The following is a 17,624-nucleotide window of genomic DNA, read 5'->3' as shown; positions in this document are numbered from 1 at the left end:
ATGTTATATAATTAATGGGCATAATGTGTTGAATCATAGGCTTTCACAAGAATCAGACAAAGCTTGAGTCAAATCGATACTTACAGAGCTTTCTGTTTGTTGTAGGAACTAGTACAGTTTGTGCTGTGATCTGCTCCTCAGGGACAGAGCAAAAAAAAAAAAAAAATGGGCTTCTCTCCCCTTATTGATGATAAAACTGGACGAAATTGACGAATTAAAGGTACTAAGAAATTTCAGCAAGTTGCAGAACCGACCCAGTCTTCCTAGCCCTCCCGGCCCAGGTTACTGATAAAGGCCCCCACTATGACCCGATGGGATAGAGAGTTTGCGCGCCAGATGATGAACATGGCTGCCCACAGAGACTTCGTTGCGCAAGAAGTATGAAGAGGTATTTGTAGTCGCTATAAACGAAGGGGATCCATATGATGGATTTTAAGCTTAGAAGAAATGAATACTGCGAAAAGGGAAGTGTATTCCCTTCCAGTAAACGACCATAAAAGGCGATGCGAAGATGTACCATCGGTGAAGAAGGTCAATTTTAGACGCAAGTTGACAGCAGATTATGTAAAAAGCAACGAAATTCAGACAACCTCCGACTTGAAGGTCAAAAGGAGTAAGAGGTCAAAGAGAAGGAGTTCGCACAGCAGCTGTAGTGAGAGTGAAGTGAACGAGCAACGGCCTTCAGGAAAATGCAAAAACCCTTTAAATGATGTTGGTTTTGCTCAAAACTTCTGTAGCACCCCAGTCAGAAGGGATTGTGTCGCTCAGGTTTCGGCGAGTGTTCATAAACATGAACCAAAGTTTGAAGGACAAAGTAGTTCGCCCTTTGGAACTGATTTCAAAAGTGTAGTGGACACCTCCAGCTTTTATGGCGACGATAGCGCTTTAGTTGCCTTAAATCTGAGTGAAATCACTAGTTCATCATCAGCTGCCTCCGCTCCTGTTCAACGTGACAATTGTGTAACTTCGATGAAAGAAGAGTCAAACCAGTTTTTTGGCTTGCCACTTGAAGTCAAAGAGCTGTTACAGAAGTACAAAGGAATAGAAAATTTGTATGGTAAGAGATGATTTCTTGGTAGTTGTAGATGTTAGCTGTGACTTATCCAAAGTTGTTATTTCCATTATCGAGCATGGCTAACACCGTAAACAGGGTTATTCAGGCTAATCAGAGGGTAAGTCTGCACTCTGGTTTGCCTGAATAGTGCTCCAACTAGCCTGAATATCACTCCGGTTAGCCTGAATAACACTCTGGCTAAACTGTTTTTGGTTAGCTCTCATTAGTGGAAATGGTAACACCATTCAGTAACAAAGTCTACAGTGTGCAGTCTGCATTTTACCCCCGGTCCACAGTCTGCAGTCCGCAGTCCGCAGTCTGCAGTCCACAGTCTGTGTTTTTACACTGACCACGACGGGGGATCGATCAGCTGTTGAAGTAAATGCTGCTACTGTGACACAATTGTGTGCATGAACAAGTGTTGGTTTTGATAAATTTATTGTTATTGAACTATGAAAAGAGTTATTCCTAAATTACTTACATACAGCTGTACTATAAAAACATTGTCATAAAAAGTGCACCATAAGAAGCCAGTCAGGAAACGGTTTTATGATTTGGTGAGAGTTATGCACATATTTATTACATGGCTGAACTGGTCCGCGATAAAAAAAGAATTCTGATTGGCTCCCCAAGTGGTCCAAATTTTGCAATATTTACAGCTTAGTTACAATGGACTGCAGAAGAATTAAAGCATGAGGCTTTATGTGGTAAACTAGGCGAGTACAAAACTTCTAATTATTATTTTTCCTCAGTAGGTATCAGTGAGAAAGTTGCAGCCTTCCTAGAAAATTTCATTTGTATAGAAAATTGCCAGTTGAATACTGCTATTAGTAGCTAAGGACTATCCTTCTAATGCAGTACATTTCTTGCAGAGTGGCAGACAGACTGCCTCAATCTGCCAGCTATCAAGGAGAGAAGAAACTTGATTTACTCTCTTCCAACAAGTGGAGGCAAAACCTTGGTTGCAGAAATTCTTATCTTTAAAGAGCTGCTGCTACAAGAAAAGGATGCCTTGTTTGTTCTTCCATTTGTGTCCATTGTTCAGGAAAAGGTATTCTTTTACTTCACTTGTAACTAGATACCTGATGCTGAATGATTGGCATTAAAAATTTAAAAGTGAGAAAGGGTTGTCAACCATGCAGCTACTAGACAAAATCATACAACATGTCTTGGTCTCAGGGAAAAAAGGTAAAGTTTGCATATACGAGCCAAGTGGCCCATCAGGCCAGAGCTTATCCTGGTTTCTGTAGCATGAAGTGTCTCAGAATATTTCTGCTTCCCCCCTGGATGGTATGCTAGTGCATCATAGGGTTGCCCCCAGCATTAAAGGGAGAAAGGTAGCCTGCCAAACACTGATGCATGTTTTGATTGCTTCACTATTAATGAACAGGTTAAATCTTTGACTCAATTTGCTGTTGAGCTTGGCTTCTTAGTGGAGGAGTATGCTGCTAGTCGAGGGAAAATTCCACCCCGCAGCAGACGCAAAAAGAAGTCTGTGTACATTGCAACAATAGAAAAGGTTTGAGCATGTTTTGCTTTTTGTTGGGTAATGTTGATTCAAACCCATAAGCAACTGAAAAACAATTGAAAACCATTACCTGGCCAGCGGTCAAACCTGAGCCTGCAATATGGTCACATGATACTTGTCAGCGGATACCTTGATTTGACAGGTGTCAATTGAACATAACATGGATGTCCATTATGATCAGAGATGTATGCAGTAAACTGAGGCTGCATGACTTGGTTGACCTATTAGCATATTCCATGCTGCTGGTCATGTTGACCATGAAAAAAGGTGTTGCATGGTTTTCTATTTCTCTGAATGCATGTATCTAATGTATCTCCATGTATCTGCACTTATTTCTATCCGTGCATGTTGTTGTTGTTGTTGTTGTAATGTGGGTCTTTCCCTAGAATTATAGTGTTCCACTTTTCGAGCCTCCAGAGCTCCACTATTAAAACTGATGTGTTATTCTTTAGATTAGCAGACTGATGGATAAAAGGTAATAAATGAGAGTCTTTTGAAAATGAGGTTATACACTTGAAATAATGTAAAGATTTGACTTAGGTCTTATCTTGAGGGGTAGGGTTGTTAAATTATGATTATTTATATCGTTATAGTGATATGTAAGTGTTTCTCAACAGGCAAATGCCCTGGTTAACAGCCTCATTGGAGAAAGCAGAATTTCAACATTGGGTCTAGTGGTAGTTGATGAGGTACACACTGTATCAGAATCCAAAGTTTGTTCTACAATCTGGGTGTCTGCTGATAATATCTTGTGTGTTGAACATCTGTTGTTGATTATCGTAAAATTCTGCTTGAATTTATTATATTTTATTAGTTATTCATAATTTTATTAATAATAGCTTCAGTTAATACTCTGTCCTTTACATAATGTAGAGAACAAGATACATGATATATACATGTATAACAAGGAATATCCATAGGATAGAATAACCTATTATTATGTCACTAATATGGAAGCTGTTCAGTTAATATTTTGCTCGTTGTTGAATCCTCTCACCATTGATTACAGCAACGAAATATTAATTTAAACTACTCCAGGAATATTAGTGGTAACTCTTACTAGTGCTTTTGGTTTTTGGCTTTAACTTCCATTTAAGTCTCATGGAAAGACTAGTTCAGAAGATCAAAACTACTTACTAAGTATATATATTACATATTAATTTCACTTCTCCACTTATGAAAGTTGATTATTATAATATAGAAGAAGCTGTAATCATACATGTATATAATTTAATGTCCCTATAGGCTAGTCAATATTTCCTTGTCTAACATTGTTTTTTTTCTGTATCTGACCAGCTACATATGTTGGGTGAAACAGTAAGGGGTGCCACCTTAGAGATGTGTTTGGCCAAGCTCATGTTTGTTTCTTGTAAGTAGGATATGAATCATGATTTCACATAAAATAATTACCAGACAAATTTTGTATACATCTAACTTTTAAGTATAATATTGCTGTGTTCACATCATAGTGAAATCTGACTGGAACAGCCCGTAAAAAATGGTATATCCACAGAAATGGAGGTAATTTTACAACCCACAGTGCTTTCTGGGTGCTGTGATATGCATGTTATACTCTTGCAAGAAAATCCTTGCAGTTAAATATTTTTATGAGTTTTAATCATTTATATTTTGAAGTGAAATTGTATTAACTTGTTCACTATACTTTGTACTCTTTTAAACAGTACTGAGTAAAGAGTAGTTAGCAAGTGTCAATTTATCTCATTGAAATGATTTCTTTTGCATTTTGATTTGCAGCCACCACCCAGATAATTGGGATGAGTGCTACTTTAAGCAACATTGCAGACTTGAAGGCATTTTTAAAGGCTGAGGTGTATTCAAATGATTTTAGACCAGTAAGTGTACAGTTAAATTAGATCCCAATATAGTGCAGGTGTGGTGGCCCGGCTAATGGTTGGTGCACTGGACTCCAGCTTGGGTTGTCCGGGTTCGAGCCCTGGCTGTGGACATTGTGTTGTGTTCTTGGGCAAGACACTTTACTCTCACAGTGCCTCTCTCCACCCAGGTGTATACATGGGTACTGGCAAATGTAATGCTTTAAACCAGGGAAGGGGGGCAAGTAGAAATCCTCCTAGTCTCTTTAATAGTGCTACAGAAGCCAGGGGTTTCATTCAGGGCCAGGCACCGGGAAAATTGAATGGCCGTGAGGATGATTTTGCCCGGCTGGTTTGAACATCTGGAGGACAGTTTTTCTTGTAATTTTTTTCAGTTCAAAAAACTGCTGAAAACGTTATTCACTTTAATGAAACCCCTGAAGAAGCCATGATTAGGTGAATGGTTACATGGACCCCTGGCTCAACATAGACTTCACCTTACCTTCCTAGATAATAAGACCACCCTTGGTGTAAGAATAAGTATTAACCCATTTAGGAGAGGTGTTTGCTCATGAGAGATTAATGTAATATCTGTCCTTGACAAATTACAAGCGACTAATGAGGGAAAAGCTAAGTATCTGTCTGTCTGTCTGTCTGATCAAAGTCTAGGACAACATCTTCTTTTTAAAGTGATTATTCAGTGTTGTCCACTTATGGGGGTAGGTGTTTGTAGCTAAATATCTGACTGTAATTTTGAAGGCAATCAATTTCTAGCTTTTTTGGTCACTGGACTTCCAGTGTATTTAAGATGTAACTTGTAAACCCCTTTCTGTTAGTTATACATGGTGAGGGGTTTTAATAGGGTTTTCCTCACCTAAATAAGAGAGGAAACTTATCCTTGGGATAAGGTTTTACTGATTTCAGCTTCTCCCTGTATATTTGCATGTAAACATCTCACATGAAAAGGTGTAAAAGCGTGGGGTAAGCTTTTTTTTGTGTAACCATGTCTTTTTCCTCATTGTTTTAATTTGTACTTCAAATCAGGTCGAGCTGAAGGAGTTTGTGAAAGTGGGTCATCACATTTACAAGGTTCCTAAACCTTCAGATCCTGAGGATGAAACTGGTAAAGTTTTCAGGAGGATTAATAACAGACAGGTAGGTAGGGAGAAGTGATTTACTGGCTTATGAAATCAACATAGTATGACAGGCTGTCATTACGGGCTGTAACCCATAACACTACACTCTCTCTTTTTTATAAGAATATGGTTTAAAAGAATATCAAGGCTGAAGTTTGCGAAGTTTTAAGCATATTTCAAAAATAAACCTGAGACTGAGATTTTGAAAAGAATATGATTTTGTGCGTTGAAAATTTGTAAAATACAACACAACATTACTATATGTTTTTAAAACTGTATGAATTTCTTCCTTTCTCTAAATGGCAAAACTAGCCAAAGAGTGACCAAAACAGCGCTTGACTAGCCGCCATATATTCAATGCTAATATTATATCAGAAGTTATGTGCATTATATTAGGCTCAAATGCCTACAGGCTGGCTGCAAAATTACTTAAACATCATCCAGACACCAAATCGACATTGGAAAACAGAAATGCCATTATAATCTAAGAATATTCTCAAGATTATTTTCAGTCTAAAACTGCCAGGAAAATAAGAACATTGAGCCCTGACCGGAAAAACAGTATCATTTTCTCTTATAAAAGAAAAAGAGAGTATATAAGGAGGGGACCACGTGTTTGGAGTTTAGCACACTGACCATTGGGCTCCTTTGCCTCTCAAGTACTTTGTGCATAAAGTACTAGGGAATACAAAGTGCCTTGGACAATAATACAACACAAACCCCTGGTCAGGGCTGGACCAAAACCACTTGATGTAAATTCTGGCAGTGAACACGCTTGTTTGTGGCTGTAACATTGCCCTGTTGCTCTGAAACGCTTGTCATTGTTTTCAGGGCCAAAACAAAGAAATCCTGAAGCGAGATCCAGATCAGTTGTTAGCCCTAGTTTTGGAGGTTGTTCCTGATCACTCCTGTCTGGTTTTTTGTTCCACCAAGAAGACCTGTGAAAACTTGGCATTACTGCTCATAAAGTTAATGCCCAGGTAAAGCGTAAATTCTTTGGTATTTATTTTTCTGAGTTGTATTAGCTAGGCCAGAGAGGAATTTCTCTTCAAGAACCTCACTTATTTCACGTTACAAGTCAGTGATTTGAGAAGAGCTACTCAAGAGTCAGCTGCAAAAACTTAGTAAGATTGGAATGAAAAAGTGTCCACGAGGTTCAAAACCCGATTGTGAAGAGCAGGAGAACTTCCTACAACCGGGAAGGACCTTGAAAAAATCAAGGATTTCCACCGTGTCAAAAGAAAGGACTATTTTTTACCTTTGATAGTGAAAGCTCCAGTAGCTGGTTTCAGTGCATTTTCTCCTCGAAAATTTGTAGTGAGATATCCGGTTACCCACATCTATTGCAGGGAATCATGTGGAGTGAAAGCTTTGATAGTGAAAGCCCCAATATTTCCTGTTCTAAAACTTGTAATCAAGTATCTGATATTTGATAGTGAAAGCTCCAATATTGGTTTCAGTGCATTTTCTCTTCTAAAACTTGTAACAAAGTGTCTGGTTACACGCATGTAGGGAATTACGCCAAGTGAAAGCCATGGAGAGGCAGCAGCTGATGAGGGCTCTGTACAATGAAGCTTGTGGTCTGTGTCCTGTGTTAAGACAGACCATTCCTTTCGGAATTGCATACCATCACAGTGGACTGACAATGGACGAGCGGAAACTAATTGAAGATGGTTACAGTCAAGGGGTACTATGCCTTCTGACATGTACCTCTACTCTGGCAGCGGGTGTTAATCTACCGGCAAAGAGGTTTGTAGTCTGTTTGGTAGGGATGGAAAGGGGAGCTGAAGGGGCAATTTTTAACAAGTGATGATTGGAAGAGAAGAGGGCAACACGGATTTTTCAACTGGCCTCTACCTTCTCCATTCTGTACCTGCATGGGCGCAAAGACATTAGACTTTTCTTCGAACTGTTTCTGCAAATTTCTTTGAGAGACCAGAATCCTACCCTTCTCGTATCAATATGTTGCCAAACATTTCTCTTAGGGTGCGTTCCTTTGGGGTGATCTAGATCAGGATCAGTGATCCAAGATCACTCGGACCATGGTGCATCGCAGAAACCGACTAATCCTTGGCCAGATTGAATTCATCTGCGGTCCTTTGATGCAGCATGATCTGAGTGATCTTGAATCACTGATCCTGATCCAGATCACCCCAAAGGAACGCAGCCTTACATCGTTGAGGGCACAAACAAAATAAAAACCTCGGGGAAATCAGACGAGCGTTCACCTCGCTCGCTCGATTTTTCTGAGAAGTAAAAAGGGAACAGTTGTCTGAGAGAAGGAAAAAAAAAAGGAAACGGCTGTGGACAGTCTATCCCAAGCACGAGTTAGTTCGACATTTTTCTGCATTTGGTTACGAATATCGTCGATGTTGAACTATTTTTTTCGCCAGCTTTAGGAAGACTGTGAATTAGGGTACACGACTACAGGTGAAGAGTGTGCAAATTAAATTCACTTGGAGCATGATCTGAGAATTAATAGCCACCGTATAATTTTTGTGATCAGAGTCATTATCCGTGCACCGTATGTGGGTATCTCTATACTCAGCCAGAGTCAATACAAACAGATGATCGGCAGAGCGGGACGAGCAGGCATTGACACTTCAGGAGAGAGTATTCTTATTATCAAAGATTCTGACAAACCTAAGGTAAGAATTCTGCTGTTCGTAATGCGCCAACAATCACATGCTTTTTTCCCACCGGGGGGAGGGGGGAGGGCACATCCATATAAAAAAAGGGCTGCTTGTCGTACATTTTAGAGGTTCAAAAAGCGGTTGTGGTGCTTCTCAGGGTGTTCAGCCTCAAAACGTCCACAGTGGGAGCTTTTTTGGTACCTTTTAGGGTGTGGAGCGGAAAAAAAAATGACAGGAGACGTTCTGTTGTTTTAGAATTGGCACCTCTTAAGGGTGAAGAAGAGGTCCAAGCCACGCCCTTAAAACAGGATCTTGGTATCCCTCAGGGGTTCTTATCAAAAGTTCCGACGAGCTCCCCCGACCTTTTTATGTGAGTGCCTCGGGGGCTATTTTTCGAGAGTTCTTGCTAAAGTTTGTTAATTACAAGCTCCCAGAATTTAAAATAGAATACACGTGTTTGTTAATGTTTTTTCCAATCGATGCACTTTCGATGGGTTTTCGCCGAAAACGCTCCCCTTCCACAATACCGTTTTCGTATTGTTTTCGCTGTCTGCATTACATAGGGCTCCGTTTTCAATTGTCTCGGCTCTGGACAAATGTATGCGTTCGCGGCTAAAACGATTAGCGTTTTTGATTGTTTTAGCGTGGACGATCTACAGGCAAAAACGCATCAGTTTGCCTTTTCACACCAAAACGCGTTAGTGTGGACGAGGTCTAAAACACGACTTTCGTGTTCATTTTAAAATCGGGCCCAACAATTCAAGTATTCTTATATTTTCTAATTGGGTCTCGCGAGAAATGTGAGGCGTCTCGCGAGTAACGAGATGCGTCAAGCGAGAACGAGCAGCGTCTTGGGAGCTTTGCTGTTCTTTGCTTTATCTTCTGTCTTTTCTTGTTCACAGATCCAACACCTGTTTTCAGGGCCCTTGGAGAGCTGTTGCAGTAGTTTGTTATTTGACAATGGCAAAGGATTACGAGCTATGCTTCTCACACTTATTGGACTCGAAGTGAGTGCATGTAAAGAAAACGCAATGATCATAATACTAAACTCTCTCAGGCAAGTTGTAGAACATGTATAAGAATCAGTTAGGAGAATTTATAGGTTGCCTTGAAATTTAAACAGGCTGTGACACATAAGGCGCGTGTCGTTTTGGAACATACATGTCAGGATTGTACTGAATTGCTCATGAAGACCGAGTTCTGAAAATGATAACCACCCATGTTGCAAGTTGCGGCAACATGCAGTGTGAAGTAAACAAGAGTTTAACTGTGTGAAAAATGTTGCCACAAATTGCAATACGCGCAATGCAACAATGTTGCGCAACAAGTTGAGAGACTTTCAAATAAAATGTTGCTCTATTACTTGGCCTCAAAGAAATGCGAGGGATTAAGATACAAACCAAGAGTTTTCAACTTAGATGTTACTTCTGTTTCAAAAAAACTAAATGCAAACTACAGTTTGTTAAAACAATGTTGTTGCTTGTTATGTTTTTTTTATGTCTATTCGAGATCGATTTGAATCGTTTTAAACTTTCACCGGCGATCGAAGCTGCATTTACATATAATGCCCTTGGTAGTTAACATTGAAACGGTTTTTTCTTTTCATAGCTGTGCACGACCGCTGAAGAACTGAAACAGTTTATGCAAAACACGTTACTGTGCGTGCAATCAAAATCGCAGTCGGTAGACATTTTTGACCAGATGGAGGAATCTCTGGACTCGTTACAGAAGCTGGGACATGTTAATATTTCTGGTCCTACGGAGAGCAGAAAGATAGAAGTTACTCATCTTGGACAGGCGACTTTTAAAGGTATGAATATAGACCAAAGAAAGTTGTTTGATTAATCGATTAGGAATGAAAATGATAGATAAAACATCTTAACAGAACTGTGAAGTGACAAAGCTATGAACTGGAATTTTTGTCGTAGTTATATAGAACTATGTCAGTTTGTATTAACTACAATATAGCTTAATTATGTAAACTATGGCAACATTTCGAAGGAGAATTATCCATATTGTGTATGGCAATTTCGAAATCATTCGTTGGAACCCTTGTTTAAGGTTGCTTACCTGTGTAGGGTGCATTGATGTGGATAGCAGTCCCATGATTTACAGCGAGCTTGCAAGAGCGCAGGAGGACCTTGTCCTAACTACTGAACTTCATCTGCTGTATCTTGTCACACCGCCGGACTTGAGGGATTCAATCGAGCCTGACTGGATGACTTACTTTAAGCAGGTAAAATAGTGCACTATGCACAGTGGATTCAGAATTTTGCTTCGGAAGAACACCGCACATTTCCATAGACCATGCATCTTCCTGTGGCACCATCTTGTTTTTGTCCAACGCAATCCCAGAGATCAAAGGACATCTGTATTAATGACCGGTCTCTCAAACGTATCTGAAGATAACAGTACATGTGTGTGCGAAAATGTGGGACAAGATAATGGTGTTAACTCCTCAGACTTCTTGCAGGAAATTGGAGTCGTTGTTAAACATACAAGGGCCAACATATTTCTTTCCTGAATATTTAACAACTATTCCATAAGCGCGCGTTGGATTTGAGTTGGCTATAATCATCTGAAATCCAACAAGCGCGAGTGGAATAACTGTTTTATTAAAAATTCCCGCAAAATATAGAAAATTAAACTAAAATAAAAATATAAATGCCCACAAAAAATCACGCGTACGCTTACCATATTCGTGGAGCATGGTATAATCATAGTTAACTATGGTATAATGGCTGATATACCATGATGGCTAAGCCAATGAAAACTCTCGAATTGCATTATACAATGAACCAGGTTTCAATAAATACTATTTATGTAACCCTTTCGAGGGGTATACCATGGAATATCCTACGAGTCGTTTGTATTTTCCCAAAGGCTCGTGTGTATACTAAGAAAATACAGGTGGCAAGTGGGATACCATGGTATACCACGAGATAGTGTTGAACAACTATTTTATACCTTGCTGTAGCAAATACAATGGCCGACTCATTCAATGCAGTGCATGATGGGAAGGTTTGGTGTAGTACTGTCGAGTATATAACAGCTTTCCTGTATTCTGATTGGCTGTATTTTCTATGGCATGGTATAAATTTCGGTATTACACTCCCATGAAACTGATGATGGTACATTATGATACTGAAAGATAACTTGTATTACATTACTATGGGGAACTTTTAGAATTGGTATGGGAAACTGTGGGCTATTTAACCTTCGGTCTTTGGGTATGAAATTAAACTGAATAGCATATACAAATGAGGAAACATCATCTCACGTATAAATACAGTTGACCTGTACCTCTTTGAATTTTGATTCGTTCTTGTTAATCTGCGCTTCTTTTGGTTTCCGGGCTAGAGGCATTGTTTGTGTTGTTCACCTACTGTTTTGTTTGGCCAATTATAAACAACCTTGTAAACGGTAAAGGTCGCCCCTATAAATAGTTATAGTTACCTACAACGATCAATTTAGACTGTATTGTATTCTCGAATAGTTTTTTGGTATTAGTTTACGAATCTCATATTTAATATTTCATATCAGGTGTTATCATTAAGTGAGTCAGAGCAGAAAGTAGCCGAGCTGTTTGGGGCCACAGAGAGCTTTTTATCAAGAAGAGCAACTGGGCAGCAAGGGAAAAAGGTAAATAACATTATTAACTCGACAGTGCTAGAAAGTAATAATTCCTTTGAAGTCCCACCTCTAGCCCTAGAAAGGAAAGAGGAAACCGATTAGATCACAGAAAGTGCAAAGGAAATTTTCCACCCTCTTTTAAAAGACCTCTGGATCAGATTATTTTTACGTCTCTAAATGATCGCTAAAGATAGTTTGCCTTTAGTTCCTCATTTTAACTTTTCTTATCGTTCCCACCCAATTTAAGGTTAAAAACTACCTTTTGTTAATCACATTATCTTCAAATTGGATCGCGTTCTGTAATCCTTTCCCGTTAATTTATCCCCTTTATCATTAAGCTCGTTCTTTGTTAAATAATTCACTCTCTCGTAAGTTCTATGGAAAAAGGTTTGCCACTGACTCTTGATTTTCCAGTTTTAAACCCATTCTCTCACCCACTTCTAATATTACCCCTCTCCATTCTGTACACACTCCCTAGTAAACCCCTTTCAAATAATTCTCTGTCTATTGAGCCAGCTCTCTAAGGAGCTCAATCGCCCCTGACCTTCCTTTACAGAAAAAATTGCTGTTGTCTATTGTCTAAAAAAGCGCGCTTTTAAATCAATCAACCCACTGTTAGACTTCGTATTATCCTCTGACAAGTCATGTTCTTTCTTGCGGTTATTTAGAACATGAGTGAGCAAGCTACAGTGAAGAGGTTCTTCTTAACTCTCATCCTTTACAAGTTGTTAAAAGAACACACAGTATGGGAAGTAGCCAGCGTATTTAAGGTGACACGAGGATTTGTGCAGAATCTATTGACTTCAGCTTCTTCGTTCGCTTCGTGTATGGTGCACTTTACTGGGGTAAGTACGAGGTTGAAAATTAAATATACTCAAGAGCGAGTTTCAGGGTTGGAACCAAAACCAATCATTTGGGCCCGTCACAAAGGACACTGGCAATCCAGTGAACAAATCAAAACTCGAGGCAATTACATGTAGTCGACACTAAGCGCGGGAAAACTTGTATGAGTGTGTCACGATTGGTTTTGGTTTTACTTCTGATTGGTCGAGAAAGTACCGTGAGAATTTTAAGCCAATCACAACGTAGTAAAGCAAAATCAAGGTAAATTCAAATTACTTTCAATACTCTATACTCAAGTGAAAACCGCTCTGAATAGTCGTGAAACTAAGGATAGTTAGTGTGGGAAGCAGAAAACAGGGCACGACTAAAAAATAAAGTAAAATGAACACATGGTCCTCAGACTCTAAAGACTGAAATTATTATATTAGTAGTAACTACGCTTAATAAATTCAGTGAAAGAGTTAAAAGACAACAAAACAGTCCGTTTTGTGCAAACCGGATCCTAAAAAAAGAGTGAAACGATACCTGTGTAGGAGCGTTTCTGGTCATTTGGAGTTAGTGATCCAACCTGTCAGACTCCTCGCAGTAAATTATCAGTGTTGATTCTTTCTCTCTGTGTTTTTCTCCTTCAGGAACTGAACGAGTTTTGGGGTGTGTATCTATTGCTTGAAGCCATGGTGAAGAAATTGTCCTACACGGCAAGTTTGGAGCTTGTACCTCTGATGGAGGTTCCTGGTGTTAAACAGGTAAGTGCTAAACTTACCGGGAAGACCTTAATTCTCAATGAGTGGAACCAGTTTTCACACTTACTAATTTTTACATAAAGTGTACTCAACACTTAGATTTTTTTAAATTCATATACAGAAGAAGAAAGAAATTTTAAGATGTGGACACCGGGAGTCGAGCCCGAGAAATTTGTTTCAGGATGCTTTCACGTATCCACTACACCGTCGGAGAGCTGGCTGCAAGAGGATGAATTTTTTAAATTTAAATACAACAAGCCTAAATATATGTAGTAAAGTGTCACCCAAATCACAAAATGAAAGCTAACCGCAGGCAAACCTGCGTGGAACTAGCCGGAAGCAATTCGAGTGGAACCAACCGGAAGCTAACCGGAGACGTGTTAACCATTTCTAGTGAGCTAACCTGGTCTCATTCTGTGTTATTTTACATAGATGGTCACGAAATGTCTAACCTGGTCTCACTGAGGTCTCACTCATCGTTAACAAAGTTTTCCCTCGAGTCATGCCTAAACCCAGAGGTAACATTTACGATTAATTATGTTTATTGCTTCACAGGCTCGCGCTCGCCAGTTACTCAAGGCAGGCTATAAAACCCTTAGCAGCCTGGCCTGGGCCGATGCCAGTTCACTTGTAACACAGATTGAACATCTCTCCAGGCGTCAAGCTCATCAGATCGTTTCGGCGGCCAAGGTGAAACCTATCTTAATGTGTGAAATACTTTCTCTCATTTTACTTTACTTTCTTTTTTGATTTGATTTTAACTGAAGTACTTTATTTTCTTTTTAATTTAATTAAATTATTACTATTACTATTACAGTGGAACCTCCCCTTACGGCCACCGCACCTCGTTATTGCGGCCACTTTATTCTGGCCCGATCAAAAGCTCAGTCAGTCATTTTCTTATTTAAAGAATCCCTTAAAAACGGCCAGCCCGTTAATATGGCCAGATTTTTGTGGTTCGTTGGTAACCGGATTAATGAAGTTCCTCTGTACTACTATCAGTTCGTACGATCTTTTTTGCTGCAAAATAGCACGTACAGTCGCGTTTTCAGTTTGTCAATATACCCACAAATCTGGTGTCAGTTTTACAGAAACGTTATGTACAGAAAACTTAAATGCAACCTAATTATTCACAACACTGGTACTGCACTCGCTTGTTTTGTTACATACTTGGACCAGATAGTAAATCGCAAGCTCTGAGTTATTCTTCTCAGGTCTACAGACGATTTACATGTTGAAAACATTGTTTGGCATGGAATTTACATGCACGGTTTCTGTACAACGGAGCGACTACAAGTATTACTATTCACCGTGGATGCTGGTCCATCGCAGGTTTAACCCCGCCGCCCTCCCAGCACTAAATACGTCGGTACCCATTTGCACATCTGGGTGGAGAGAGGCACTGTCAGAGCAAAGTGTCTTGCCCAAGAACACAACACAAATGACCCGGTCTGGGCTGATAACCAGTACTGCCGGGGCTGGCTTGAACCCGGAGTGCTTGATCTGAAGCCTGTGCTAGATCCAGGTTCCAGCGCGCTGATATTGTGTTATCTTATTGTTTATAAATGTGTAATTTTCACATTCAATCAACAGTTATTTCGCGCTTCATTTGCGAGCAATAGTCTATTGTAGAACTGAAATCAACTTCTACAAAGAATTAGCTAGAGTTCGTATATTGACCTTGGGACTGAAAGAGTTCTTATCTCCTTTTCAGATGCTGTTAGAAGAGAAAGCTGACGCTTTGAGAGAAGAGGCTGAAGAAATGACAACCGCACCAGAACTAGCCACAACAGAACGAACAGAAAATTAATTATAATTTCACTGGAAAATTGTTAATTGTATACTGCACAAAGAAAGGAGGCGACAGTGCGTGAATACGGTTGTGTACCTACCATTTTAATAATCGAAATTACTTGACATGGCGGGGTAAACATTGGTCTATCCAAAGAAAATTACTTGAATATCAAAATATAAATTATTTCGAAATTGCTTAGCTGAAGTAGTAACAGTGTTTCATTTCGTTTTGTTACTAGTAGCAGTAAAGTGTTTGAATATGATTGGACTATTAATGTGCGTGCAGTATATAATAAGTAGAAATTTCCGCTCAGCTCCTGGCTAAAAGAATAATAAATGAAAAAATACCAATTATGCCTCTAGCAACCCAAACAATAGTAGCTACACCAAACAATTACATGTGTTTGTAAGAATGAATTTCTAATGTGATGTACAAAAAGTTACGCCTACAAATGATGATGTACAAAGTGACGCACAAAAATCTTCTCTAACTGAAGGCGCTAGCTTGAAAACACAAGTTGGACTTTATTTAAAATATTTATCCAACCATCAGGCCCCTAAAACGTTAAATAGAGTTTTGAAATATTATGTGAAGAGATTGTTTACGAGGAGCTAAATACTTAGTTAAACACCCAGCTTATTGCCGCTTTGGTCGTAAACTCAGTAAACTGTTCAAATCGCCGAAATAAAGACTGAATTCCCCTTGGGCTTATTTCATCTATGGAGGACTATATTTAATTAGTTTAAGCCCTTAATTGGTTTTAATTAAACCGGAGCTGGTGTTTATCACACCAGAATAGCTCTTCCCGCATTCCACGTCGGTTCGTACCAACAACAGTACAACTTTGGCGTTGGTGAAATATAATCTACGTACAAGATGTCGAGATATCCGCATCGAGTTTTAGCTGAAAGAAATAAGAGAGTGCAAACGCAAAACTGCATCGAGGACAAGTTTCTGAAACAGAAACTCGACTCTATCTCACGAGAAAAGCTCTACATTGACAGAGAGCTGCGAAGAATTTCCTTGGCAAAGGAGAGTTTGATGGAAAGCCTTGATCGATACACAGCGCCTCCAAGGTTTGCGAACCAGCGATTGAGCCTACCATGTGTCATTGACGGAAAGAGAAAGGATTGCAACACAAGACCAATTAGCGCTTTGAGAAGACATACATTTTATTCCGTTCAAAACCTTCACACAGAAGCCGAGCGTAACCAGAAGCTAAAGCCACTGAGCTGTGTGCGCGACCCAATTCCTGACCTAGGAGAGGGTATTTCAAAGAGCCCTCGTAGTGAACGAACAAGTCATTCGGAACAACCAGGAAGTGCACTTCGAACAACAAGCCTGGATTATCAACAAGACGCCTTTGAGATCCGAGTCGCAAGCCCAGTAACAGCTTCCTTGATTCAATCAGGTCAAAGCAGGTTGACCAACGAGAGACCAGAGCTGTACTCACGTCAGACCAGTTTGTACGAGACACCGCTACATCTGCCCAGGTTACCAGCAAGTTCCGCGAAACGCGAGCTGAATCCTCTGATCCCGCGAAAAACCTCCGCGGGACAGGCCAACCCGCGAGATGGAATGCTTGCGACAAACCTGAAAAGCAAGTTCCGCCAGATTGGGTCGGTTGTCATGGCGACCGCAATTTTACGGGTTGCACCTGACAAGAAGAAAGAAAAGACAGAGAAAGGCCGGTAGCAAGTTATTCAACCAAAAGCACACTTCATTCATCGAACCATCTTATTTATCATTTATAATCAAATTACCGTAGAAGTCCGAAAGTAACGGCCCCCGATACTTTCGGATTTAGCAGGCAAAAGGAGCCGTTACTTCCGGATAGCCGTTACTTTCCGATGGTTAAAAACGTTTGTACGGTCTCACAGTCGTTTCAGACCAGGGGAAGCGTTACATGAATTTAACTGTTTATGTACGTTACTGTATACCCACATAAACAAAGCAGACCGTCTAAAAAACAGGCACCAAATGTTGTTACTAAAGTAATGCTTGAAACGTTAAATCAAATATAATACCGGTACGGTTTTTTATTGTAGTTGATTGGTAATTTTCAAAAGGTCGCTACTTTCGGGTGGGTCGTCACTTTCGGGATTCAGTAGGAAGGTAAATTCGGGGGGAACCGTTACTTCCGCAATTCTACGGTATAGCCGATTGAAGAAACCGAAAAAGGCACGTTGTACAAAAAGATAGTCAAAAACCAAATGGAAACAATAGGTCTTCATGACTCATTTTTCATTTTGTACAGTATAAATAACACTACACAGATGTTTACTTCGCCATCGAACATCTTTACAGCAGAGTTCGGCTTCTTCAGAACGCCAACTATAATGCTAGCTTTTTATGTACAAGTGATGTGAAAACACATTAATTTTTTAAAAAATCCTCACAAGCCTGATGGCGACAACTAAACTTATT

At 39.7% G+C, this 17,624-nt stretch overlaps 2 protein-coding genes across 2 annotated transcripts; both read left to right on the top strand.

Annotated features, from left to right (window-relative positions):
- Positions 1–307: 307 nt before the first annotated feature.
- LOC145486655 (helicase POLQ-like) lies at positions 308–15,212 on the top strand. The gene is made up of 18 exons (XM_081465357.1): positions 308–1,057; positions 1,927–2,105; positions 2,445–2,573; positions 3,200–3,271; positions 3,879–3,951; positions 4,338–4,435; positions 5,459–5,569; positions 6,382–6,530; positions 7,063–7,299; positions 8,057–8,198; positions 9,086–9,190; positions 9,792–9,993; positions 10,262–10,419; positions 11,727–11,825; positions 12,485–12,661; positions 13,292–13,405; positions 13,958–14,092; positions 15,117–15,212. Exons 1-18 carry the CDS (start codon positions 448–450, stop codon positions 15,210–15,212), a joined length of 2,886 nt encoding a protein of 961 aa, XP_081321483.1. The 5' UTR covers positions 308–447.
- Positions 15,213–16,059: 847 nt separating this feature from the next.
- LOC145486657 (uncharacterized) lies at positions 16,060–16,892 on the top strand. The gene has a single exon (XM_081465365.1). It carries the CDS (start codon positions 16,074–16,076, stop codon positions 16,890–16,892), a length of 819 nt encoding a protein of 272 aa, XP_081321491.1. The 5' UTR covers positions 16,060–16,073.
- The last annotated feature ends 732 nt before the right edge of the window (positions 16,893–17,624 follow it).

Source organism: Orbicella franksi, chromosome 5, assembly GCF_964199315.1.
Source record: "Orbicella franksi chromosome 5, jaOrbFran1.1, whole genome shotgun sequence".
In the NCBI taxonomy this organism is placed as follows: Eukaryota; Metazoa; Cnidaria; class Anthozoa; order Scleractinia; family Merulinidae; genus Orbicella; species Orbicella franksi.
This window is presented reverse-complemented; position numbering and strand designations above follow the sequence as displayed.

Excerpts from the sequence above, each read along its gene's own strand:
- LOC145486655 (XM_081465357.1), top strand. The coding sequence starts at position 448 with ATGAATACTGCGAAAAGGGAAGTGTATTCCCTTCCAGTAAACGACCAT. Across the intron at positions 2,574-3,199 it reads ACATTGCAACAATAGAAAAG|GCAAATGCCCTGGTTAACAG; the intron begins GTTTGAGCATGT and ends GTTTCTCAACAG. Across the intron at positions 5,570-6,381 it reads GGAGGATTAATAACAGACAG|GGCCAAAACAAAGAAATCCT; the intron begins GTAGGTAGGGAG and ends CATTGTTTTCAG.
- LOC145486657 (XM_081465365.1), top strand. The coding sequence starts at position 16,074 with ATGTCGAGATATCCGCATCGAGTTTTAGCTGAAAGAAATAAGAGAGTG.